General features: G+C 42.7%; 1 protein-coding gene across 31 annotated transcripts in view; it reads right to left on the minus strand.

The window, feature by feature from the left end:
- Positions 1–19,942, minus strand: part of NRXN1 (neurexin 1) — a 759,121-nt gene extending 739,179 nt beyond the window's left edge. For 28 of the 31 annotated variants that reach the window (XM_051616135.1, XM_051616134.1, XM_051616132.1 and 25 more), the window contains exons 1-2: positions 19,839–19,931; positions 14,489–15,991 (exon numbers count right to left, since the gene is read on the minus strand). In XM_051616135.1, the coding sequence (XP_051472095.1) occupies positions 14,489–15,227 (739 nt within the window). In that variant the 5' untranslated portion in view covers positions 15,228–15,991; positions 19,839–19,931. Of the gene's footprint in view, positions 1–14,488; positions 15,992–19,838 lie in introns of all 31 variants that reach the window. The other 3 variants (XM_051616125.1, XM_051616124.1, XM_051616142.1) reach the window with 2 other exon arrangements.
- Positions 19,943–27,017: the final 7,075 nt, after the last annotated feature.

Raw genomic sequence — 27,017 nt, forward strand, 5'->3', positions numbered from 1 at the left:
ATCTCTGAACATGTACTCAAAGCTGTAATCTGGAGTCAGTGTGAGTCCTGCTTTGAAATTACAGTAGATGTTTAGAGTATGTAGTGTCATATGTAATGTACCCAGAAAAACTTCAGATTGAACACTCAGTATTGGTGAATGTTTTTACCTGCAGTCTCCCTTGCCTCAGTTCTCCTCTATGGCTGGGATAATAGCACCTGGCATATTACATGGGCAATGTCTAATTTTTTAAATATTGGTGCAATAATTCAGACATTGTGATTATGAAACACTTTAAAAAGCCCAGGGAAAAACTAGTAATTTCTCTTCACAGCTGGTTTGAATATGGATAATAAATAAGGCTTGGGGCTATACAATGAACAGCAAGGAGAAAATAAAATACAGATTATACACTGAACGAGGAAGAAGGCTTGAGGAACAAGTGGCATACAATCATGTAATTAAAGACTGTTTCAGATACCCAGAAACAGATGAAATTAAAATTGCACAATATTTTTTCTTCTGACATTTCATAGCTTGTAAGTGCTTTATTTTATAAACTTAATAATAATCTCAGAGCACAGATTTTGAGTGCAGTATGTTCGTACTCATTAGACTGCTACTGATGACTTAGGTTGATTAGAGAAGAAGCAAACTGGCCATATCAAGATACGCTTTAAAATCTTGTGTGCTAACAACAGCAAAAAGAATGTGAAAAGTGATTCAAACATGCAGATGAAAAAACACATGACAGTCTATTTTAAAAGAGCAAGCATTTTAATACAGGACAGGTGACCTCAGCAAAAGGGGTAGAAAGAGAGGTTAAAATATGAAAAAAAAATGTTTAGCTATTAGTTCATAATTTTATATGGGAAAACGGCATTGCCAGTTCTTATTATACCTCTATAAATGCAAAAAAATGTAAAGAGTAGAGTAAGTAATTATTGTTACCCTATGGGTGTGGGGAAACAAGCAAGCAAAGCTTCTCACCAGGCATCTGAACAACAAAGAAAACTTCTATAAAGATCACAAAGTAATACTAAATACAAATAGTGGGCAAGATTTTAAGTCTGCTCCTTTCTTGGAGATTTAGGGTATTTTAATATTAATACACTGGAGAGATATATATATTTTTTTTTTTCCAGCCAGAGGACCTAATTCTGATCTTACCCTTATTACCCAACAGCTTAACATGTTGACTTCAAGAGACATCAAACTTCATTTACAGAGACATGAGGGGAGTACTGGGATAAATTATTTTACTCCATGAATTGACAGAGATCCTACTGAATGTGACAAACCTACAGAAGCAAAATATTTTAGAAATATTGTCCACAATAATAAATAGGATTTCTAAAGACATTTTTCTCTTCTAATTCAATTAGTTAATTAATTCCCTTAGTGCCTCTTTCTGCATTCTTTAATGACCAAAAAGCTTGATTTAAGTCACTGTGAGCTCAGACTGGGCAAGGACCAAGTTTTCAAGACACAATTATGTATTGTTTTTCAAATTTCTGAAGAGGAATCTAAGGAAGAGCAAAGTTTAACAACATCAAAACCTGCAGTCTGTTCACCTTATATATTTAGGCTATCCAAAGAGTAACGAGCCCATATGAAAGTACAACATCAAACTAACTAAATACAAGTTTCAAAATTTGTAATTTAGAAAACAAAAATGCTTAAGTACACAACTTATTATAATGCCAGACTCAGCTGTTTACCTGCCAAAGAAGAAAAAGCACAAGTTCAAGGTTATGTCACTGACTTTCATCCTCCCTGCTTCTCCAACTACTTTGGACTAAGAATAGTGACAAAAACATGAAGTCCTGTAAACTACCACAACTGATATAGCATTTCTAGAAAACTAGTGGAGTTTTGGGTCAATAAGGAAATACAGAAAATAGGAAACAGATTAAAACAATATTTTCTTCCTGGTGAACTAGTGGGGAAACGCTGATGTTTTTCTCGTAGCACTTAAGTTAGGAATGTTTTATGTAAGAACATGAAATCTGTGTTCAGAATTCTTCAGTAAATGTTTAATCAAACCAGGTAAATCTTTTATCTAATGTTGAATGACAGCCCACAGTTTCTCTCTAAAAAACCCCCATGTTCTTTGTAATGTAATACTATTACAGAAACTATTTTTCTACAGTAAGTATCACAGAAAACAAACTTCATGCAGAATCAGCTCCTGGGAAGTTGAGGAACATTCATCTGAGAAGGATGTAGCAGGAGGGAATTAATCAGTTCTGAGGAAATCTATTGACAAATCTTTCTTATATTGCCCGATGATAGTCTTATACATTAAGTGACATACAGCTATTGGTTCATAACTTCCATTTTTACCTGTCTCTCCTCTGAGGACAAAAAATGGGAAGGAAAGCAAACTCAATATAAGAAAAACTAGTAATCTCTCTGTCAGCACTAACATTTCTGGAAGTTTTCCTATAGAAATTCCCCTGCTTTTCTAGCTGATGATTTCATGTGAAGCATCTGTCCACCCCATTACAGATACTCACCTGAAAATCATTGTGCTTAGACATAGCAGTGTGTGTATCCTGGGAAGGACATGCAGTGACTCACTAGCATCTCTGTCTCTTGTCCCAAGACCTTCCAGGTTAAGAGATTATTTCACAAACATCAACATGATTTTACAAATATAAGATGGCAGCCTATTGCTGCATAACAATCAACAGAATCCAAACTTCTATCACTCCTGAATGATTCAGAACTAAGAAAGGTAACATCTTTTCTATGAGGGTTGTAGAGTATTTTTACACATATTTATTAATAAATTGATAAGCCTGAATGCCATCCACCCTAGGGTGCTGAGAGTATTGGCTGATGCTGTTGCAAAGCCACTCTCCAAGGTCTGAGAAGTCATGGAGATCAGAAGACATTCCTGGAGGCTGGGCGAAGGCTAATGTCACCCCCATTTATAAGAAGGGCCCAAAGGAGGACCGAGATAAATATAGACCCATTAGTCTCACTTCAGTCCCTGGGGAAGTCATGGAGCAAATCCTCCGGGGGACTGTTACAAGTCAACTGAAGCACGCAATTGGGAAAAGCCAACATGGATTTACCAGGGACAAATTGTGTTTGACAAACCTGATTGCCTTCTACAACAAAGTAACCCACTCAGTTGACGTAGGGCGAGTGGTGGACATCATCTACCTGGATTTCTCCAAGGTTTTTGATACAGTCCTCCCCAGCCTCCTCCTGGAGAAACTGACTCATCAGGGCCTTGACAAGCGGTCTGTGTGGTGGGTGAGGAACTGGCTGACAGACTGTGCCCAGAGGGTGATAGTAAATAGCTCCCTCTCAAACTGGCAACTGGTCACAAGTGGGATCCCCCAGGGATCGGTGTTGGGTCCAATGCTGTTTAACATCTTCATAAGTGACTTGGATGTTGGGATCAAGAGCACCCTGATGAAGTTTGCTGACAACACCAAGATGAGTGGAGGGGTTGACATTTCACAAGGGAGAGCCATCCTCCAGGATGACCTGGACAGGCCAGTGGAGTTGGCTAGCAGGAACCTTATGAAGTTCAATGGAGAGAAATGTAAGGTCTTGCACCTGAGAACACATAACCCAGGAGAGCAGTTTGGACTGGGATCCACCTGGCTGGAGAGCAACGGTGTGGAAAGGGACCTGGGGGTCTTGGTGGATAACAGGCTCAACATGAGTGAACAGTGTGCTGCAGCAGCAAAGAAAGCCAACAGGATGCTGGGCTGCATCAACAAGGGCATCACCAGCAGAGATAAAGAAGTCATCATCCCGCTCTACTCAGACCTTGTCAGACCACAACTGGAGTACTGCATTCAGTTTTGGTCCCCACTCTACAAAAAGGATGCAGACAGGCTGAAGAGGATCCAGAGAAGAGCCACAAGGATGATCAGAGCACCGGAGGACCTGCCATATGAGGAGAGGCTGAGAAAACTGGGTTTGTTCAGCCTTGAGAAAAGAAGGCTTTGGGAAGACTTCATTACCATGCTCCAGTATTTAAAGGGTGGCTACCAAGAAGCTGGAGATGCCCTTTTTTACAAGGAGTCACATGGAAAAGAAAGGCGTAATATGCACAAGTTGTTCCTGGGGAGATTCTGACTGGACACAAGAGGTAATTTTTCACTATGAGGTGAAACACTGTTGTCAAACATTGGAATAGTCTCCTAAAGCAAGTCCTGGATTCCCCCACTTGGGACAGTTTTAAGCCTCAGCTTGACAGGGTTCTGCACCATGTCATATAAACTATAGTGCTACCTAGAAAGGTTGGATCAGATGATCCTTGAGGTCCCTTCCAACCTGGCATTCTATGATCTTCACACTGTGTGTCTGCTCACTAATTCTGTGATTTTCTATACACTTCTTAAAAATAAAGTATATACAATTTATAATACATAAATGTAACCTTTCTCAAGGAGTCTTTTCTTAATGGAAATACCTCCTTTTACAGAAGTGTAATTTAAAAAATCTTTTCTTAAACTTAGATAGCATAGACGGGAAAGAATATCAATGTGAAGGTCATTCTATATCAGAAATTAAGACACAATTCTGAGACTTTGGATCTGTGACATACATCTCCAATTGCATAGTGTAACATCTGTGACCCCTGTACGTGTTCTCTTAATTACAAAGAGACATCCCTGTAGGAATATCAGTCTAGTTTCTCTGCCTTTAAGCAACACAAAGTCCTTTCTCTAGACAAAATCTCCAAAAAGTTAAAACTTTTTCATTTTAAGACCTTGTGCATTGCGCCACAGACTAAAAGCAATCTGCGACTTGCACACCTACACTGTTGGTTCACAATGCTTACATATGCCTAATACACTGTTTCACAATTTTTAGTGGTAGTAACTGCAAAAGTGCTTCTATTGCATACACCCACTTTTTTGGTAAAACAGATTTTTCCACAAATCACAGAGCCCCTTAAATGTAAAACAAAATTAGTCATATAGCATTACTCTTACAGAATGTTTCATAAGTATGTATTAATTTAATACAATACGATGATGATAAATATGTGAATTCATGAAGTTTTTTTTCTCTATAGATATCTCTAGATGAATACAGTATTCATTTGGGGACATCAGTACAATATACAGAATCAGCAGGTTATTTAATTTGCCCTAGATCTCAGTTTTCATATTCCCACTTGAATAATAAGTTCAGAATCCACAGATTATTAGGTTTGCCCTAATTCTAAACTTGAGTCACTGGAACTTTAAATTTATTCCAATAGAAAATAAAAACAGAACCTGTTTTTTTCAGCTATCTGTGAGGCACCAAATTTACTGCTTATTAAGACATAACTAAATAGATCCAGGCTCATAAACAACTTCATAGAATTAAAGAATTCTAAAATCCTATAATACAGTCTTGTTCTTACAGAAAGCTACCATCATACCTCTGCTCTTATTTCTTTACAAGCTCCAACAAGGCATGACTGAGGCCAGCTCCCACTTTCATCCCCAAATTTCTCGTTGAAGAAGAAAGAGAATGAAACTTTTAAAAATGCGTATGATCATTGACTGAGACTCAAGAGTTTTCTATCATCCTCAGGCATTAAATCCTACATCTTTTTATAGTAATTAGGATTACTTTTGTGCAGGTATTGTAACATTGCAAAGAATTGGAACTGTTATAAGCATGAGAAGAGCTGAATTGCCCAGAGAAAAGATGCTGGCAGATGACACGCCACATTATTTACAGCATCTAGTTAGACTAATGGAAAGCACATAATGATAGACCAGTTACACACAAGAAAAAACACATTGTTCTGAACACTCACTATGGATACATAGGCAATAGGAATGGTGGAAACTTCAAGCCAGCTGCTAAGTATCAGTACTGTAGACTATAGAGGCTGCACTATAGTAAGGGAGGCTTCCAGACTTGACTTCCCCTATTAGATACCTAACAGAAATTCTGATCTTTCAAGTACCTAGTAGCCATGAAGAAAATCCTCCCAAAAATCCTTTGTGAAGCATCACTAGTTTACAGGTGGAGAAACCAAATGGGAGAAGTGGCGTGAATGGGCTAGGGCCAATAAGAAAGCAATGTCATATAAAAATCATGCTTTTTTCTGCTTCATCATTAGTTACCACAGGTATTTTGTGCATGTAACTACTCATTTGGTCCGCTGAGTACAGCAAGATCCAAGAGAAAGACTAGACATTCGCATGAACTCACCAAATACAACTGCTTCTTAGTCAGATACCATCCTCACAGTATAGAGGAGGAAGTGTAATTTCAGAAAGTGTACATCTTTGTGAGGAAAAAACTAAATATTTTTTTCAAAGATTAAAATATGAATCCTGGTCAGCACAGAAGTAAATAAAGACATCAAAGATACTATGTACCCTGACTTGGCTAATGAATTCTGTATATACCAGTGCAGCTAAAAGTATGTTTGTCACATTCTACCAAATCATTCCCTGAAAGAAGTCTGCTTTGGTCTTTACAATTTACTCCTCAGGTACAACATAATACACAAAACCTCAGGATGCCCTTCACTATTCTGTAAAATCATGTGTTTATGAAGGTATACAATTTTCAACTACAGCACAATAAACTAGACCAAGAGTTTTTCCAGAAGCTAGTGTGGTCTTATGTTTTCTGAAAATAATACTAAGCTTTCTTGAAGACAAAACATTGTATGAATTTCATCAAGAGAGACACATGAACCTTTTTTAAAAAAAATTATCAGCCAATTTTGATTTGTTTATTAAAAGAAACATAAAACCTTAAAGCTGCATATTTTAATGTTAGCCTCCACATAAAGCTATCTCTATCAGGAACTGGTTTTACTTGCCAGCCTGTTTCCTTATTCCCATCCATCAGCTCAGTAATGATGATGGGATAAAATTATATGTTCTGTAATGCAAATGTTTTCCCACAACTCCTTGGCTAGGATCTACTGCTAAAAGACTCCTAGGGGAGACAATCTGCAGCTGAGAAAAGGATCAAGTGCTTTTGGTCTGAAATGCCTGCAAATCTTGAAATGTAATTATATTAAAATATAGACAATTTCTACTATATCATTTTAAAACTCTGAATGAATAAGACCAACTAACACAAAAGTTCTATTATGCTAGGTATAAATCCTTTTAGCATATTAGCATTCTATAATTTGCAATACTGACTTAAGATTAACATGGACCCTGCATCTCAGCTAGGCACAAAGGGAAACAACAACCTCAATACTATTGATCTGGGGTACTAAGATGTATGCTGTATGTCTAAGTGGTCTTTTGGAAGTATTTCAATATCAGCATTTTGAAAGGGTTTGCAGTATTCAACAAGTAGCCTTCTTAGAAGATAATATAAAACAGACTGCCCATTTCTAATTACCAATGACACAGTTTTAAAGTTGCTGTGATTTTACACAAAGCAGATATTGAAATCAATATCCTGTGATGCTAAATCCTGGCAAACAAAATAATACATCAAATTGCATTAGGAAAATATCATAAAATTCTGCTTTTAAGTGACATAAGGATTGTTTTCAAATGATTGTGTGTGAACAGCACAGATTTAATACAATTTCGAAAGACTGGGATTATTTGACTATCTGCCCTCAAGATCCTACCCTGACAAAGGCACTGTTTGAAAATATTAAACAAAATTTATTTTTTTATTGTTAAATTGATCAAATAATCTGTAAATACAACACAACCTTAGTGTAATCTCTAGTGGATTTTTAGCCCTTCTAAATGAGCATCACCCCAGTGGCCACTGGCACTTACAAGAAATTCAGCATGCAGAAGAAATAAAGATCATGTAATAGAGATGAATATTGTAGATAAGATTCTGAAGTTTAAATCAAATGGAAAGTTTTGCTCACAGTATTTACTACCTCAAAGTATATTCAGCTAACTCTTCAAGAAGTAAAAGGACCATGGTGGCTGCTCTGTTAAGATTGACTACAGGAAATGAATTCAACAGCAACACTTTGCACTCACATATCTGGCAAAAGGTAATTAATGCCAAAGTATGTTTATATGTTTTATTCAAGGCACAAGATAATTTAATGAATTAAAATATTATTTTTTTCAAAAAGATATAAATAAAAATATATATTATTTATAAATATATATATTTATAAATGTAAAAAATATAAATATTTAATTACTTTTTAAAAAGTTTACATAAAGATGCAAATTTACACAATGGAGATTGCTGTAATATATTCAGAACCCAATCAAACAAATCTATATGCTGGCTAGCCTGAGACATCTGGAATTTGCTTCCTTAAAAAATCACTTTCACAGTTCAAACCATGGCTGGCATCAACTTCTGAATATCTGACAAGGAATAATATCTCCTACAGTGAACAGCTGCATGACCAGTCCTCATTTTTCCCACTAAACAGAAACTCAGTAGAACAGTTAAAATAAAACATGATGTCAACAGAAATACTTTGAATTCACAGAGTAATTCTCTGTATAACATGCTAATATTTAGGCAAGTAGGCCAGCTATAGTTTAAAAAGATAAATTATTTTGTGCAAGGGCTGAGGAGGGGCAAGTTGAAAGTCTGTGGGTAAGAATTAAAGGGCAGGCTGGTATGGGTGATACAGTTGTGGGGGTCTACTACAGACCTCCTGATCAAGATGAGGAAATTGATGAGGCTTTCTACAGGCAGCTGAAAGCAGCCTCCCAACTACAGTCCTTGGTCCTCATGGGAGATTTTAACTACCCCGATATCTGCTGGAAGACTTACACAGCCAGCCTTGCACAGTCTAGGAGGTTCCTTCAGTGCATTGACGACAAGTTCTTAATGCAAATGGTGAACAAGCCGAATAGAAGAGGAGCGCTGCTGGATCTTGTACTCGCCAACAAAGAGGGCCTTGTTGAAGCAGTGGTGGTCAACGGCAGCCTTGGCTGCAGTGACCACAAGATGGTGGAGTTCAGGATCCTGTGTGGGAAGAACAGAATACCGAGCAGTACCAGAATCCTGGACTTCCACAGAGCAAACTTTGGCCTCCTCAATCAATTGTTAACGGAAGTCCCATGGGACAGGATGCTAGAAGGTAAAGGGGCTCAAGATAGCTGGTCAACATTCAAGGACCACTTCTTGCAAGCACAGGATCAATGTGTCCCAATGGGTAGAAAATCAAGTAAGGGAGCTAGGAGACCAGCATGGCTAAAAAAGGAACTGCTGGGCAAACTCAAGTGGAAAAGGAAAATCTATAGATCATGGAAGGAGGGGCTGGTCACTTGGGAGGAATATAGGACAGTACTCAGAGGATGTAGGGAGGCAACTAGGAAAGCTAAAGCCTCCCTGGAACTTAACCTTACAAGTCGGGTTAAGGATAATAGAAAGGGCTTTTTCAAATACATAGCCGACAAAACTAACACCAGAGGCAATATAGGCCCGCTGTTGAATGGGGTGGGTGCCCTGTTGACAGAGGATATAAAGAAGGCAGAGGTACTGAGTGCCTTCTTTGCCTCTGTCTTTACTCCTGCATGCTTTCCCCGTGAGCCCCAGATTCATATAGCCCCAGAAGAAGTCAAGATAAAGGAGGAGTTTGCCAAGGTAGATGAGGATTGGGTTAAGGATCAGTTGAGCAATCTGGACATCCATAAATCGATGGGTCCGGATGGAATGCACCCAAGGGTGCTGAGGGAGCTGGCGGAGGTCATTGCTGGGCCACTCTCCATCATCTTCGGTAAGTCATGGGTAACAGGAGAGGTGCCTGAGGACTGGAGGATAGCAAATGTCACTCCAGTCTACAAGAAGGGCAAGAAGGAGGACCCGGGTAACTATAGACCGGTCAGCCTCACCTCCATCCCTGGAAAGGTGATGGAACAACTTGTTCTTGGCACTATCTCTAGGCATATCAAGGACACGGGGGTCATCAAGAGCAGTCAACATGGTTTTACCAAGGGTAAGTCATGTTTGACTAACCTTATAGCCTTCTATGAGGAAATTACTAGGTGGAGAGATGATGGTAGAGCAGTAGATGTGGTCTGTCTTGATTTCAGTAAAGCATTTGACACCGTCTCCCACAGCATCCTTGTAGATAAGTTGATCAAGTATGGGTTTGATGATCAGGCAGTGAGGTGGATCAAGAACTGGTTGAAAGGAAGAAGTCAGAGAGTTGTAGTCAATGGGGCAGAATCTAGTTGGAGGCCTGTGACTAGTGGAGTCCCTCAGGGGTCGGTACCGGGACCGGTGTTGTTCAACATCTTCATCAACGACCTGGATGAGGGTACAGAATGTACCCTCAGCAAGTTTGCTGATGACACCAAGCTGGGAGGAGTGGCTGACACACCAGAAGGCTGTGCTGCCACTCAGAGAGACCTAGACAGGCTGGAGACTTGGGTGGGGAAAAACCTGATGAAGTTCAACAAGGGCAAGTGTAGAGTTTTGCATTTGGGGAAGAAAAACACCATGTACCAGTACAGGTTGAGGACTGACCTGCTTGAGAGCAGTGTGGGTGAAAGGGACCTGGACGTCCTGGTAGACAGGAGGATGACCATGAGCCAGCAGTGTGCCCTTGTGGCTAAGAAGGCCAATGGCATCCTGGGGTGCATTAGAAAGAGTGTGGTTAGTCGGTCAAGAGAGGTTCTCCTCCCCCTCTATTCTGCATTGGTGAGGCCACATCTGGAGTATTGTGTCCAGTTCTGGGCCCCTCAGTTCAGGAAGGACGGGGAACTGCTGGAAAGAGTCCAGCGCAGAGCCACAAAGATGTTGAAGGGAGTGGAACATCTCCCTTATGAGGAAAGGCTGAGGGAGCTGGGTCTCTTTAGCTTGGAGAAAAGGAGACTGAGGGGTGACCTCATCAATGTTTACAAATATGTAAAGGGTGAGTGTCAAGAAGATGGAGTTAAGCTTTTTTCAGTGATGACCAGTGATAAGACAAGGAGTAATGGATGTAAAGTGGAGCATAGGAGGTTTAAGGTGAATATCAGAAAATTTTTTTTTACTGTGAGAGTGACAGAGCACTGGAACAGGCTGCCCAGGGAGGTTGTGGAGTCTCCTTCACTGGAGACATTCAAAACCCGCCTGGACGCATTCCTGTGTGATGTACTGTAGGTGATATTTGTATACAAAAAGATAAATGGCTACTGTTTTTATAAATTTAATATTTAGAATAGGAGGGTTGCTCTGAAATTTTAACATAAGGAGCAAAATGAGAAGAGGAATATGGAGGCTCACTGATGTGAATAACGAATTCTCCCTACCTGACTTAATTAACTGAAAATTATATTTTTAAAATTAGTCTCTAATGAACAGCTCTCACTACCACAAAAGCAAGCCATACCGATTTGATTTGTTTCAAGGAATAATACATTTTTCACTGAACAGAAGACTGTGATGTGTGTCAAAAACTTCGCAGAAAATTGATACAGCAATCAGGGTTTATTTTAATGCTAGTCTTATTCCTAGCAATGTTTATTATATTTTATTATTCCTGTTTCCTTCTACTGAGTTACTATTATTACGTGAAATAATATTCCTTTGCCTGTTTCAGTACTAGAGATTTTATCTTCTCTTCTAGAAGGCTCTTTTACTGTCTTTACTCACAAGCACACAGACTAATCAACAACAGAACTGCTACAGATCTTATTTTTCTGTGCTGTAGACTGCACACCCTTGATAACTCAAGCAAAACTGCAGTCCTTTTTCTGTGATTAATGCCAAGCCTCCCACTGAAAAGAGTTTAGATCCTATTTGAACAAAGAACATGTCTGAGCGCAACAAATCTGATTCTTTCCTAGCTTATACTGTTTTACACTGGTGTAGTGCAGATAACATAATGAAGCTACTCCTGACTTAGACAAGTACAAGGACAGTTAAGCCTACTGGGAATAACTTATATCACTATAGGTTTTACAAAACAAACTTGGCTAAACTTCATTCTTATTATAAGATTTTACTCCATGAAAAATGAGTGAGATTTTCAAACATGAAAAATGCGGGGAAAAAACCTCAAACATTTTTTTTTCCTGAAAATAACTCAAGTACTATAAAAAATTGCATCCTAAGCCTGAAACTTTGACCTTTAAAAAAAATGTAACAACCAGGACATGTGGTTACAACTTAAGATAAAAATTGAAAGTTTGGGATTTTTTCCATCTAAACCATTTTCAGGAAAAAAGTAGGACAAGACAAAGAGTGAAAACTTAAGACCCCTTCAAATCACTGTAATCTGAGATATCCTGCATCCTTCAGCAATGGCAAACTGTACCCCTACCCATCTACCCAAGCACTACAGGAAATTCACACATTCTAGGAACAAAAGATCAAAACTCAACAGCATAATTTCTATGTTGGCTGTAAAGAACTAAACAACAATAGCCAGGGTTTCTTCCCTGGCAGACATAATGGTTTGACTTGTCCTTCTGCCTTTTCTATTTCTTAGAATATTACATAACTTATAAAATAGTTTGGTATTTCTGGTAGCACATATGAGTGGCTATTCACCCCTTCATTTAAACCTGACTGATGTGAATTTCAGTTACTAGCCTTCCTCAATCAACAGATATGAACTGTAGAATTAGTTCCATTTATATTGCTCTCAGTGAAACCGCTGCCTCCTGTTTCAAATGAAATCAGAACCTGAATATTTTCTGATCCTTTGTTGAGAGAGCATGCTAAATGGTAAGTCTTGTTATTATTTTATAAGGCTTCATAGGGATCAAGGGACACATGAAGGGATTCTTGATCCCACTGAGGTAAATTGTAAAACCACCAGTATTTGAATGGAGCCAGTATTTTACCTTAAATTTGGGGGATTCTAAATATTATTTTGAGAGTCATCTTCTTACAAGCTTTATAAAATTTGTAATATATATAAGCACATATATGTATTTCAATAAAATTAAATCATCTAAACATAAAAATGTTTCTTAAAAATAGCTATTGAACATTTTTTCTGTAAATATTACGTTTCCTCTGATTACACATGCAATTATATGAACTTTTTCATACAAATATTACACATACAAAATAACTACAAATAAATAAACAAACAATGTTTTAATGTAAATTGTATATGAATGTGCAATAATGTACAAATTATCATTGTTGCTCTCACCAAGCCGCTACACCTCATAATTTTCTTTTGGTTTACAATACAGCCTAACTCAAAGATGCTAAGAAAACTCAGCTATATTACCTACACCTATATATTGTGTAGTACCACATATAAAAAATTTACATCCAAATACTAAATACTAGAGCTTGAATTTTTTAACAAATGGCAGATGAGATAAACAGCTGATAGAGTAAACAGGATGCAGAATGTTTGTAGCGTTTTGAGTATTGACACTAAAGACAGAAGGTGTTACATAATAAAGCACAGTCACAAACGATGTTTTCTTTCTTATAATGAGTGAAATCTGACAGAAATGATAAAGGCAAATTATTCAGCCATAAATGTCATGCAGTCACATGGTGAAGATCTTAATTTGGCCTTGATATCTTATTTATATTAACCTTTTAAATTTTAAACTTAGGTTTTTACTCTCCAGTTTTGACATGAAGATTACGTTTTCTTTTGATAAATTTGCTCCTGTTGCACTCATAGATCTTTATGTCCTTTTCTAAGTACACAACATATGTACTCTGTATGCTTAAGGAGCTGCAAGCAATGGTACATGTACTAGAAATAATAAAAGAGAGTCTGCATCTGCAAAGGAAATGTTTGCACTCCTTCCATTCGTCAAAAACAATGGGCACTGAGTATCAGTCATATTTTACCCAGTGATTTATTTGTAGATGGGATTCAGGAAACTGCTGTTTTTTCTAAGTTCCCTCTTCCTTGGTAAAACTAGTTGGCAATTTTATGGTCTCAGAGTGTTCTCCCTGGCATGGTGAATTGTGAAATACACTGCTAAGCAATACCATTCACATTCATGTAAAAACGTAATCCTCCATTTAATGCCACTCTTCCCTGGCAAAAATTTAAGGAATTCACAAATAAATCACTGATGTTATTTCAACAAAATAGCAGAGGCAAATATCAATACAAAGCGGACTCTGGGTCTCCCTTATCCTACAAAAATAAACCCAGGCCATCTTTGCATTTAATCTTTTAAAATTCTCTCCACCATCACTTTCCTCACTCCCAAAATTAATTGCCACCAGCTGCTTGTGACAAGCCTGCTGGTCCCCTCCCTCAACTCTGTCTGAGCATGACATTGGCTGCTCCTCCTCTCGCTTCCAGGTGACACTCAGCATCCAGGACCCACCCTTCCTCTGCCGAGGACAACTCCAAATCACATCCTGCCTCTGGAAGATGCCCAAGTGACCTCCTCCTCCTTTCACCCAGCTTTGCTGAGAACAGAGGAGTGATGGCACCCTGGCTGGCCGCAAAGACACGTGGAGGGAAAGGAGGGCAAGGCAGGAAAGAGGGGAGCTGGGGACGTGGCAGGGGGGAAGAGGAAGGAAGGAGATCCACTAGTACACATGAAACTCCATGCAGGCCTTGCCTCCTACCTGTCCCTTCCATGGAAAGATGGGGAAGGGGACTGTGGGGCAAGCTGAAATGGCACCTTACCTTCACTGCAGTCCTTTCCCCGAAAGCCTGTTTGGGAGCAGTCACAGACAGCCTGGTCATTGAGCACTGAGCAGATGCCCCCATTGAGGCAGACATCCTCCCTGGCACACAGGCGGCTCTGCTCATCGTCAAGCCGCACCTCCTGGCTCTCCACCGGCGACGCCTGCGTGTAGTTGACCCAGACATCTGTTATCCAGCCCTTGAAGGGCTCCCGGTCCTTTACGGAGGAGAGTGTCAGCTTTAGCGTTGCTGACCGCAGCTCTGGCGGGAGTCCCCCCAAGAACAGGCCACTGAAGACAGTCATGTCCCGTCGCTTGGACTTCACCTCCACCCACTTGGCCTCGGTCCGGTCAATGATCAGCGTCGTGTTCTTGAAGTGGCGGCGGATGACAACAGCGTGCCAGAGGTTGTCATTGACAGCCGTGTCAGAAAGCAGGGTGGCCGGCTCAGCACAGAAGATGGAGAAGCTGAGCTGCAGCCGCCCGCCCTGGGTGAGGATAAGCTCCAGGAAGTCACAGAAGCCCTCATCATCAAAGTAGAGCACCAGCCCGCTGGAGCTCCGTGTCTTCATGTTGAAGCTCATCTCGCTCTCACAGCAGGCATTCCACTTGGGGAAGCGGGTCCACTGGCCCTCTGCTCCTGGGAACTCCAGCCCACTGCCCAGCTCAGCCCAGCAGCCCAGCAGCAGGGCCAGCCAGAGCAGCAGGTAGCCCCCACGCCGCACCAGCGCCGCCCCCATCCTGCGCGGCCTGGGGCGAGCGAGTGGGGCGGCAGGGCCGGCGGGGGGCAGCACTGGGGCCCCGGCGGCAGACAGGGTAAAATCTTGCTGGGCACCAGCCGCCCCGGGAGGTTCAGATGCGCCCACCCCCGCCCTGGGCGCGGGGGTCACTGCAGGGGACTCCCCAGGGTGGGGGGTCACAGGTGCACCGCCAGATGGTGTTGGGTGCAGGATGGGATCGAAGGCCACCAGAGGGGACCCGCAGCAGTGGGAAGGTGCCGTTGGGTCTCTTCACTGGTCAGCCAGGCTTGCCAAAAGGTGTCTGGGGCTGGGTGAGTCAGCAGAAATTTTCCCCAAAGCAAACATTACCAAACTGGGATAAAAACCAGATCAGTGGCAAAACCCTCCTCCAAGCAGATCCACCAGCTCGGCAAGACTGTACCAATATCCCAGCATGTGCGTGCCTCTTTTTACATCCTCTTTGCCAGCTGTAGTTTCCCAGGAAGCCAATTACTGGTCCCAGCACTGCCTCTCTAGAATGGATCCTCTTGTCAGATCATGGACTGTCTGCCATGGCGCTTAGAGCACTGTCAGCAGATGACAGGAGTCATCGCTCATGGTTTCCTGAGCTGCCTCAATCCCAGTGGGGTTGAAACTCAGAAGCTGTCAAACAGCCCAGTGGCTAGTTGACATGCAAAGCTTGAGAGCTCTTCTTCTGTTTGCTTGCAAAAGGCCAAGGATAAGATCCAGGGGGGTGATTTTCATCTATTGTTTTTGTTTCTAATCTGCAAGGAATTGAAAGAAAATAATATGAAATTATGACTAATAACATGTTAAATCATAAAGTTGGTCAATAGTGGACATTTGTGATTAATTTTTCATTTCAACTGCTGTTTGATATTAGGAAAAAAAACTGCTGCTGTAATTTTGTAGTTATTGAGAAATCATAATAACTTGCAGCACTAAACCTAAATCTTAATGTATATGCTCATACTACATTACATTTTTATGGTATAATCTATACATAAACTACTTACTTTCTCTTATTTTAGTAATGTATTTTGTTATTACAAGGCTGATGTTAAAAAGGTGGCATTTATTCTGCAAATTGTTTTACTGCAATTTATTAATGGAAATAGCAACATCTCTGAAACCATAGAGTCCTATTAATGCAGATGATACTACCAAGCCTGGTTCTAGGTCTTTCCAATAAATCTCAAAAACACGTAATGTGGACTGAGCTCCCAGCAGGAAATGGCAGACTTCACTGTACATGGCACACCCACTGGTTCATTTTCATGGGGTGAGGAAGAATTGCAATGGTTTCTTAGAAGGCTTTTTGAAAATTTCAAACCATATTTTTCTCTGCCACCTGGTTTCTTTTGCCGCTGATATTCTCTGTTATGGCAGGGAAAATCCAATTCAAGCCAGCTCTGAGGTTGACATTATTCACAATGCAGATCAGCTAATCCCAGGTGTTAGTCTTCTGAAATGGGTTGCAGTATTTTACATATGTTTACTCAGCTGCCCTTCTTTAAGAGGACAACTCTTCATTTTAAAAATAATATATGTATGCCACAGTTCACTCTCTTTCTCTGAAGAGGTCTCTGCATTTAAAGCATTTCAGAAGAGAGGCTTCTTTCTTCTCTGTTTTTCTCCCCCAAGCCGCTGTCTCTTTTCTGGAAGGTGTGTTATCAGCAGATCTCCTGATGGAGGAGAGCATCTCTGACACCTCCTTCACTCACCACTTCTCCTATACCTCCCTTCCGTTTCTTAGCCAGCAGCACTTAGGCAAGCAGAATATCATGTCCAGAGCCACTGTCAAGCCCTCTTCTGGGCTGGTGTGTGTCTCTGTCAGTGGGGCGAGGGGGCACAGATGAGCCTGCCAGGGCAAAACCTGCTTTAAAACAGGCATGCACCTCAGCTGCCTGCACCTGACACGTTCAGAGATGCTAAGTCACCTCCTACTCCCTCTTTATATTTAATTTCATTCCTCTAAATGTCAACACGTTTATTTTTATTTTTTGTCACACACGAGGTAGGCAAGAACAGCAAAAGGGAGGCCAGGAGAACCCCCAGACTTCGCAGGCAGAGGCCGGTCGCGCCCAACCAGCACCTGGCAGCGCCGAGCAGCAGAGAGCCCCCGGGTTCCCCGCCCTTCCCCTTTGCCCCCCCAGCAGGAGCCATCTCTAGCAATGCCGCTACCAGCCGAGGGATTTCCAGCAGGGCGCGTGGCGGGAGCCCCCCCCAGCCCACCTCCGCTCTTCCGGACGCGGCAATCCCTAATCCGCGCCATTTTTGGCTACGGGGCTGGTTGCTGGTTGCGGGGCAGGGCCGACGATCGCTCGCGGCATCGCGCCTCGACCCCTCTCCGGCTTTAGCATCACCAACAGCTCCGCCCTGTGCGGTCCGACAGGGCGGCGGCGGAGGCCGGATCACCCGCGCCCGCCGGTGCAGAAGCTGCGGAGCGCTGGGGGGCGGGGGGACACTTCTGGATCCTGGGTACCCCCTACCCGCTCCCCGCAACCTCTGCACCGGCGGTATGTTTGGATACGAGTGGGAGCCCGTGCAGGTGCACGGACGGCGGGGAGGGAAGCTGCGGAAGGCGGCAGGGCCCCACTGCGGCGGAGGGGGATGGTGCGGTGCGGAAGCGAATTTGGGGTGCGGAGGGGCGGATTCTGGGTGCTAGTGTAAGCGTGCGTGCGTGCCCGGGAAGGGGGGGGGGGGAAGGAGGTTAGGGCGGCGTAAGAAATTACTTGGAGGAGTGTGGGTGCGGGGTGGGTGGGTGAGGCGGGGGCTGTACGTCAGTTTGTGGGGAGGGGGGTGCGTGTGTGTGTTCACGAGTGTGACGAGAAGCTGGGGCTGGGCTGGACACTGCGCGCCTCGGAGGAAGTGGTGGGTGGGGAGCGACTGCGGGAGGTGCCGCGGCGACGGGGGCGCGCGCGGAGGGCGCCGCGGGTGCTTGAGCGCAGGGCGCCGGCAGGCTTTGTGCGGGAGCGCACGCGGGGAAGGAGGGAAGGGGTCTGCCCGCGGAACGCGACTGTGCCTGGGGCGCAGAGGCGGGGGATGGGGGCCGGCAAGGACGTGTGAGTGTGTGAGTGTGAGCGCGCGGCCGCCAAGCCAGAGCGATCCCTACAGGTGTCCGCGGAGCCGCCGAGCGGGGATCCCACCTCGAGAGCATCCCTGCCCGCTGCTCTCTGCGGCGCCTGCCTTCTGCCTTCCCTTTTCTCACATACACACACAGCAGCAAGAGGAAGAAAGAGACAGAGGAAGGAACAAAGAAAGAAGATAAAAAAAGAAAAGAAAAAAAGACAAAGAGATTGAAAGACTGAAAAATAAAAAAGATCCAAGGAAAAAAATCCCCAACAATACCAAAACAAAAACCAAACTAAACAAACCAAACAAAACCCCCTCACAAACCATAAAACAAAACAACCAACAAAAATCCAAACAATTTCTTATTTATTACTGCCAATAAACACCATGGTCTTGTACAGTCATTTCCAAAGCATAGGTACACTTCCATTCTCATATTATACCTCATATTATATACCTCAAATGGGCTCTTAAGTACTCATCACTCCCAGCAACGTATGTATACACATTTATGTAGTGAGAAATACTCATAAAACAACATAAATGTAGCCACTGCATTCAATGCCTCACCAGTGAATTAATATGCTTTCTGCACCCCTCTACAATCTCTTTTTTCTTCAAAAATTATTAGTCACAGGTGCCCCGATTAAGCCTTTTCAAATTAGAAAAGAGAGACACCCATAGGTCAATAAATCCTTAATAAATGCCAGATCGGTTGGCAACACAACCCTTGGCAGAATCCTTATTGTATAAAATACACAGCATTGTCTTTGGGTGCGGGAAAAACCAGAGAGTTCACAAATTACCGGATGAAATAAAAGGATCTGAAAAACAACCTTGCTGCAGCCAAAGGGAGAAGCGCTCTAATTCAAAAGCAGCCTTAACACCATAATTAATCTTTTCCTTTCATTTCTACGTAATTTCTAGAATCAATTTTTTTCCTAAGCGGCTGGAATGATCGATTTTGCTGCCCTCCCAGTCTGCAGATGTATTTATTTTAATATGCTTACGATATAATTTCTACCCCTTTAAAAATGCATACTATCAGCAGGAACCTGTGCAGGTTCACACACATATCAAGGAAGCCGGGTGCTGTCTTTCTTCTAGCTCACAATAGAAAATGTCCCAAATTATCAATATACTTCCTGCACAAAGCTCTCGCCTATTCCAGACCGCCGCTGATATTTAACAATAATATCGCAATATTCACTCCCATCGCTGCCCCGGCTTCGCGTTTCACCAAAGCGGCTCCCACCAGGGAAAACATGCAGCAGATTGATCTTGCTCCTCAGGTCTAACAGACCACCTCCCCTCCTCCTCCCGCCTTTGCAAGGGATAATAAATTACCGCAGCCAGCCTTTAACTTCTACCTCCGCTCCACCATCTCCTCTCAATCTACCTCTCCACAACGCCGCACGCAAAACCACCAGCCTCCTGCGCCTCCTCCTTCTCGGCCGCCGCCACCGGCTCAGCCGCGGCGAAGTGGCGGCTCGTCCTCGGCGGCGCCGCTCAGCCCGCGCTGCGGACGCGCCTTACCTGCGAGGGCTGCGGCGGCCCGGCCCCAGCGCCAGGGCCGGGGCAAGCGCGGCTGCCGGGGCTGCCTCTGCCGCTCGCCGGCAGAGCGGACGCTGCTGCGGGTGCTGGTGCGGGAGACCGGCGGCGGCGGGCGGGGGCGGTCGCCGGGAGCAGGGGGCGGTGCCGCCGCGTGACGCCGCCGCGCCCGTCTGCCCGCCGGGGGCGGTGCCACGCGAGCTGCAGCCCCCCCCCGCCCCACGCCGGGCCCCGCCCCGCCCGGGTCGAGGCTTGGGAGCTCCCGTCCTGCTCCCCGAGGCGAGCCCGGGGCTCTGCGGCGCGGGTCTGGGCGTTCGCGCCCGGAGGGAACGTGCCCGAGGCGCTGCTGAGCGCGGTGCTGCGCCGGGGGTGTCGGGCGAGAAGGCGGGGGGAGGTGGGCGCGCACGTGCTGCCGGCTCATGGCTGGGGAGCCTGCGCACCTTCGTATGGTGAGGGTGAAACACGGCGATGGCCCGTGGACACCGCTGACAGCTCCCCAGCTAAAACTCCTCTTTCTTTGTGTAGTTCTTTTTGTGGGTTTTGTTTATTTGTTTGCTAGATTGGGCTTTTGTTGGTGGTGTTGATGTCGGTATTTTTTTCCCAGAACTGAAGCTTGCTGGATTCTGCACAGCCTGTGAGAAGATGGATGTATAGACTTGTGACGCGAGTGAACTCGATCTACAACCACAGGATAAATGTTTGGGAAAGCCTGGCTGCTTTCTGGTGTAGTATTAAACCTCTCTGACTGCATGTTGCCTACTGATGGTGGCAAACTATTAAAGAAATGGAAAGCTTTGTAAGATCGTTTGGTTAGCTGCACAGGAAGTATTTGATCATGCCAAACACGCTCAGTTTTGTCTGTCGGACACATAGTGAGAGGACAAGGAAGAGGGAAGATTTTGATTAGACATTAGGTGGAAATTCTTTAGTGTGAGGGTGATGAGGCACTGGAACAAGTTGCCATGAAAGTTGTGGAAGCCCCATCCCTGGAGGTGTTCAAGAGCAACTTGGATGAGGCTTCGAGCAATCTGATTTGGTGGGAGGTGTCCGTGCCCATGCATGGGGGTTGGAACTAGATGATCTTTAAAATCTCTTCCAACCCATTGTATTATGATGATGATTCTGTTGGTTGACCTTCTAAGGTTGTACTCGATGACCTACAGACAAGTGATGAAGTGATTGTAAGAGCTTTGCCTGCAGCCTTAGCCGAGGTATTGGCAACTTCCGAAAATACAGAGTAATGTTTGTCCCACTAAGAGTCACAAGAGCACTCCATTATTGGGCATCCCACAATTCATGAGAACAATCTGTGCAACCATATGTTTTGTTGTCCAAGGTGTGAACACAGCAGCTTAGTTTTGAACTGAAACTTCAGAAATGTAAAAAACCCAACAACATTCTCCCACCATGGTCCTGGAGGAGTTAGCTTTACAATTTTCTTTTTGATGGAACAGGCTTCCTCACAGATTACAAGTTTGATGAGGTAACCAAGCAACATGTTAAGTAATGAGAATAAAAACTTGCTAGATAAGCAACATATCTTAAGTACTTACAGCATAATCAGACACCCCTTTTATTTAGCCAGATGATATCCATATCCAGTTATTTTCAAGTAGAGCGAGAATTCCTCTTGACAATTCTAGTAATTTGACCTGTGCAAACAAAGCAAGGAGTAAATACCTCTTCTGCTATGAAAAGTGCGTAAATTGTAGGCTGAAATATGGTAAATGATGCACATTTTTAAAGGAGCCGAATCGTAACCTTATAGAAGTTGGTATTTAGTGTGTGTATGTATAATGTAAAAGTAGTAGTTTCTAACTGTGGCCTTATTTTTATTACGTTCATGGTGAACACATGGTGAAGCTCATACTCTTGGATGAGGAGTGTCAAAACCAAAGCCAAATCCACCCTGGATGTGCTGGCATGGTGGAGGTGCTGGAACAGGTGGAGGATTTTTCCACCTTCAAACTGAGGGACAGCTCAGTTGTTCCACCTGTAGGTAGAGGATGTTTATCTTTCTCCAAATCAGTAGTAAGAAGCCTTTCACATTGAGAGGAGGGCTGGGAAGAGCCTGCATAGAAATAAAGCAGTGAGTCATTAAGTAAGCCAGGAAGGTACAGGAAGATTTAGGTAGAATACCATTTCCTTAAATTAATGGTGTTTTTTGGTTGGGTTTTAGAAGAATGTATTACTTCTGTCATTCTCAGCAATTGTTGCAGCATATGGTGTCACAGTTGATTCATTTTGAAGAAGCACATTAAAAAAAAAAAAAAAAAAGTTATATCCAAACCATCTCTCTTTTTAGGTCTTTCAGCTTGATGAATGTATAGAATATCTTGTAAGAACCGCATGGCCTTGCAGAAACCTGACTTTCTTCTGCACTAGTTAATGTCCTCTGTTATACCAAAATATTTATAGATATTGAAAAGCATAGAGAGAAAAGCAGCAATTATATTATTGGAAACAAACCAATTATATTTTCTGTCAGAGGGAATGCAGTACATTATCCAGCTTGCAACTCTGAGACCTTTCGGAGGGATGTATTTTGTCAGAACAAAGTATCTTTTAAGTCTTTAAAAAGTACATATGTGAAATTGTCTAACAGTTGTCGTTTTAAATAAGAGATTTGTTGGCAAGCTGAAGTAGGTGCTGGAGATGTCTCTGTGGCACACACATGCAACTGGCATGGCTGTCAGAGTTAATAAAAAAGGAAGTAACCAGTCAAAGATGTGCGGAACAAATAAGAGTGATTCTGCAGAGAAAAAACCCACAAAATCCAACTAAAAGTGCTTCCAGAGAACACTGGTTATCTGGGAGAAAGGGAGAGAGGTATTTCTGGGATGGAGACAGCAGGAATTGTTTTAATGATTTGAAAGACAGAAAACCTGTTGTGTTTTTTTTTTCTGAAGTGGTCCAGGGTAAAGTTCAATAATGGGGTGGTTAGGTTTTAGGGATACATCAAAGCTGTTCTATTTATAATCACTCCACATACACCTGGCATCTTTCCTTTCTTTGAAGCTATATCATCAGTAGTTCTATACCAAAGGAGATCTTTGAGAAGATCTTAAGACCCAATAGCTAATACTTTGCATGTTTGAATACAAGGGTTTTTTAGAGGACAGGAAGTAATATTTTTTGAGCAGTGCAATAATACTTTTTGAACTTTGTCCAAAGTGAAGAACAGACAGGACAACAGAGACGTATAACAGAACTAATGGAGAGGTATGCAATTGTCTGTATCTGCATACAGCCAGCAACATTGAAAGAAATACAGAGGAAGATGTGGTCAGAGGTTGTAGGGTTGCAACAAGGAAAGCTAAGGCCTCCTTAGAATTAAATCTGACAAGGGAAGTTGAGGACAACAAAAAAGGCTTCTTCAAGTACATTGGAGGTAAGAGGAAGACCAGAGGAAATATGGACCCACTGCTGAATGAAGTGGGTGCCCTGGTGATGGAGAATAATGCCTTCTTTGCCTCGGTCTTTATGGCTAAGGCCAACCCATAGGATTCCCAAACCTTCCAGACCACAGAAGAAGTCAGGATTGAGGAAGAGTTTTCTTTGATTGAAGAAGATTGGGTTAAAGATCAATTAAGGAAACTGGAAATCTACAGATCAATGGGCCCCAATGGGATGCATCCGTGTGTGCTGAGGAAGCTAGCAGAAGTCATCGCTATACCGCTGTCCATCGTCTTTGAAAAGTCCTGGAAAATGGAAGAGGTGCCTGAGGTCTGGAGGAAAGCCAGTGTCACTCCAGTCTTCAAGAAGGGCAAGAAACAGAAACTGGGTAACTACAAACCAGTCAGCCTCACCTCCATCCCAGGAAAGATGATGGAGCAACTCATTCTGGAGGTCATCTCTAAGCACATGGAAGAAAAGAAGGTTATCAGGAGTAGTCAGCATGGATTCACCAAGGGGAAATCATTCTTGACTAATCTGATAGCCTTCTATGATGGTGTGACAGAATGGATAGATGCAGGAAGAACACTGGATGTAGTCTTCCTCGATTTCAGCAGGGTTTTTGACACTGTCCTATAATGTCCTTGTGGATAAGCTCAGGAAGTGTGAGTTAGAAGAGTGGATGGTGAGATGAGTCGAGAACTGGCTAAATAATAGAGCCCAGAGGGTTGTGATCAACAGTGCAGAGTCCAGTTGGACACCCGTGACTAGTGGTGTTCCCCAGGTGTCAATACTGAGCCCAGTCTTAAATATTTAACATCCTCATCAGTGACTTGATTGAGGGGATAGAGTGTATTCTTAGCAAGTTTGTTGATGATACAAAGCTGGGAGGTTTGGCTAATACACCTGAAGGCTGTGCAACTATCCAGAGAGGTCTAGACAGACTGGAGAGCTGGGCAAAGGTGAACCTAATGAGGTTCAACAAGAATAAGTGTAGAGTCCTGCACCTGGGGAGAAAAAACACCATGGAGCAATGTAGATTAGGGGTTGACCTGCTAGAAAGCAGCCCCATGGAGAAGGACCTTGGAGTCCTAGTGGACAGTAAGATATCCGTGGGACAGCAATGTGCCCTTGTGGCCAAGGGAGCCAATAGTATGCTGGGGTGCATTAGGAAGAGTGTGTCCAGCAGATCAAGGGAGGTTCTCCTCCCCCTCTACTCTCCCCTCATAAGACCACATCTGGAGTATTATGTCCAGTTCTGGGGTCCCCAGTTCAAGAGGGAAGGGTTATACTGGAAAGAGTCTAGCAGAGAGCTACAAGGATGATTAATGGACAGGAAAATCTATCATACAAGGAAAGGCTAAGAGACCTGAGGCTGTTTAGTCTTGAGAAGAGAAGACTGAGAGGGGACCTTATTAATGTCTATAAATACCTGAAGGGTGGATGTCAAGAATGGGCCAGTCTCTTTTCAGTGGTGCCCTGTGATAGGATGAGGGGAAATGGCACCATGTTACAGCACAGGAAGTTCCACCTCAACATGATGAAAAACTTCTTTACTCTGAGGGTAATGGAGCACTGGAACAGGCTGCCCAGAGAAGGTGTGGAGTCTCCTTCTGTGGAGACTTTCAAGATCCATCTGGACACATTCCTGTGTGATCTACCCTAGGTGTTCCTGCTGCAGCAGGGGTATTGGACTCATTGATCTTCAGAGGCCCCTTCCAACCCCTATGATTATATGATTTTATTATTTCTGCCTATTAATTGCCATATTACTAGGCAATCTCATCTATGGGAGAGAAAGATATGGAAAAATCTAAAGTAAGAAGAAAAAAGATCTGTCTTGGGAGAAAGACAGCATGTTACATATAGGTCCTCACTTGCTCGATTCAAACTAATTGAATAAAATTTTCTAAGTACTTGAAGATCTTCGAGTAAAAGAGAGAGACAAAACTGCATGGTTCAACAAAAGGAATTGCAGAAAATAATCAAATCAAGTACTGGAGGTAGTTGACTGAGACATGTTTGAATTCAGAAAACACAACTGAGAGGCAACTAACTACGTGTGAGTTTGATTTGATAGCTTCTCTACATAATGCATTTTTTAAGCTAGCTTATACCTAACTTTGGAGGACTAAGGTGTTAAAAACTTGCTCAAAAGCAATTCTGAATGGATAAATAATAAAGTAAAGGAGCATACTTACGAGGATTTAAAATATTTATTGCCCGTATACCTAGTACTAGCATATAATGGTATTTCCAAGCCTTGTGCTATTTCAGAAGGTATCAGCTGTGTTTAGGGATATAATATTTTAGTCATGAAGAGAAGATTGGAGACTCATATAGTTATAGGTGGCTTTGTGCTCTGAAAGGAGTTTTGTCCAAAGAAAGCAAAGTTGATCAGAAAATGCATAAGCATATGTGAGGATCAGAAGATATTTTTGGACTCTTGGTAAGTTCAGAATCTCAGCTGACCACAGAGCTTTCCAAGGCTTATGCATGTTTTTCCTTGGACATAACTACTTCCCTGTATTCACTGTTTTATTGAAAACTTAACATGTTCAAGATAATTTTACAGTAGTAAGTGACATTCGCTGAAGATCCTCATTTGATCCCCATGATTTAACTCAGAGATTAATGTAGATGCCTTTTTTGTTGTTGTTGTTGCTTGCTAGCTTCATTGCAGGGAATTGCTTAAAACACTAAGTAAAACAGATCTGTTTAATAGCTTAATGCATTATGATATGACACAAGTAGCAGTGGTTTTCTCACTAAAGCTCCATGAAGAAAGTCCTTTTCCATATATATGTTTGGACTTGTCAGCCTGTATCGGTCAACTAGGCAAAGTGTGGTAAAGCTCAGAACTATTAGAAAGGGTGTGGTTAGTAGATCAAGAGAGGTTCTCCTCCCCCTCTGTTCTGCATTGGTGAGGCCACATCTGGAGTATTGTGTCCAGTTCTGGGCCCCTCAGTTCAGGAAGGTCAGGGAACTGCTGGAAAGAGTCCAACGCAGAGCCACAAAGATGATGAAGGGAGTGGAACATCTCCCTTATGAGGAAAGGCTGAGGGAGCTGGGTCTCTTTAGTTTGGAGAAGAGGAGACTGAGGGGTGACCTCATCAATGTTTACAAATACGTAAAGGGTGAGTGTCAAGAAGATGGAGCTAAGCTTTTTTCAGTGATGACCAGTGATAGGACAAGGGGTAATGGATGCAAATTGGAGCACAGGAGGTTTAAGGTGAATATCAGAAAAAATTCTTTTACTGTGAGAGTGACAGAGCACTGGAACAGGCTACCCAGAGAGGTTGTGGAGTCTCCTTCACTGGAGACATTCAAGACCCGCCTGGATGCATTCCTGTGTGATGTACTCTAGGTGACCCTGCTCTGGCAGGGGGGTTGGACTAGATGATCTTTCGAGGTCCCTTCCAACCCCTATGATTCTATGATTCTATGAACTAGCTTCCAAAGCATATTCGATTCTATATTAACTGTGTTAATAAGAAGGTTGTTGTAGATGTGTTTTTTTAAAAATAGAAGAGTTTAGGTAGGATTGATATGAGCATCAATACTGTGATTTTTTAAAATTAGTAAGAGTAACTTTCATATTGATAATCTTACTGTGACTCTTTAGGTAGTAACACAGCATAACATATAAAAATATTTATGCATGCAGCAGATACATCCCCTTTAAGATAATTGCATCCAACCGTACACTAATTCTATTAACTATTAACATAACTCTACATACATAATACACCTAAATACCATGCAACT

The sequence above is a fragment of the Apus apus genome, chromosome 3, assembly GCF_020740795.1.
Source record: "Apus apus isolate bApuApu2 chromosome 3, bApuApu2.pri.cur, whole genome shotgun sequence".
NCBI classification, from domain to species: domain Eukaryota; kingdom Metazoa; phylum Chordata; class Aves; order Apodiformes; family Apodidae; genus Apus; species Apus apus.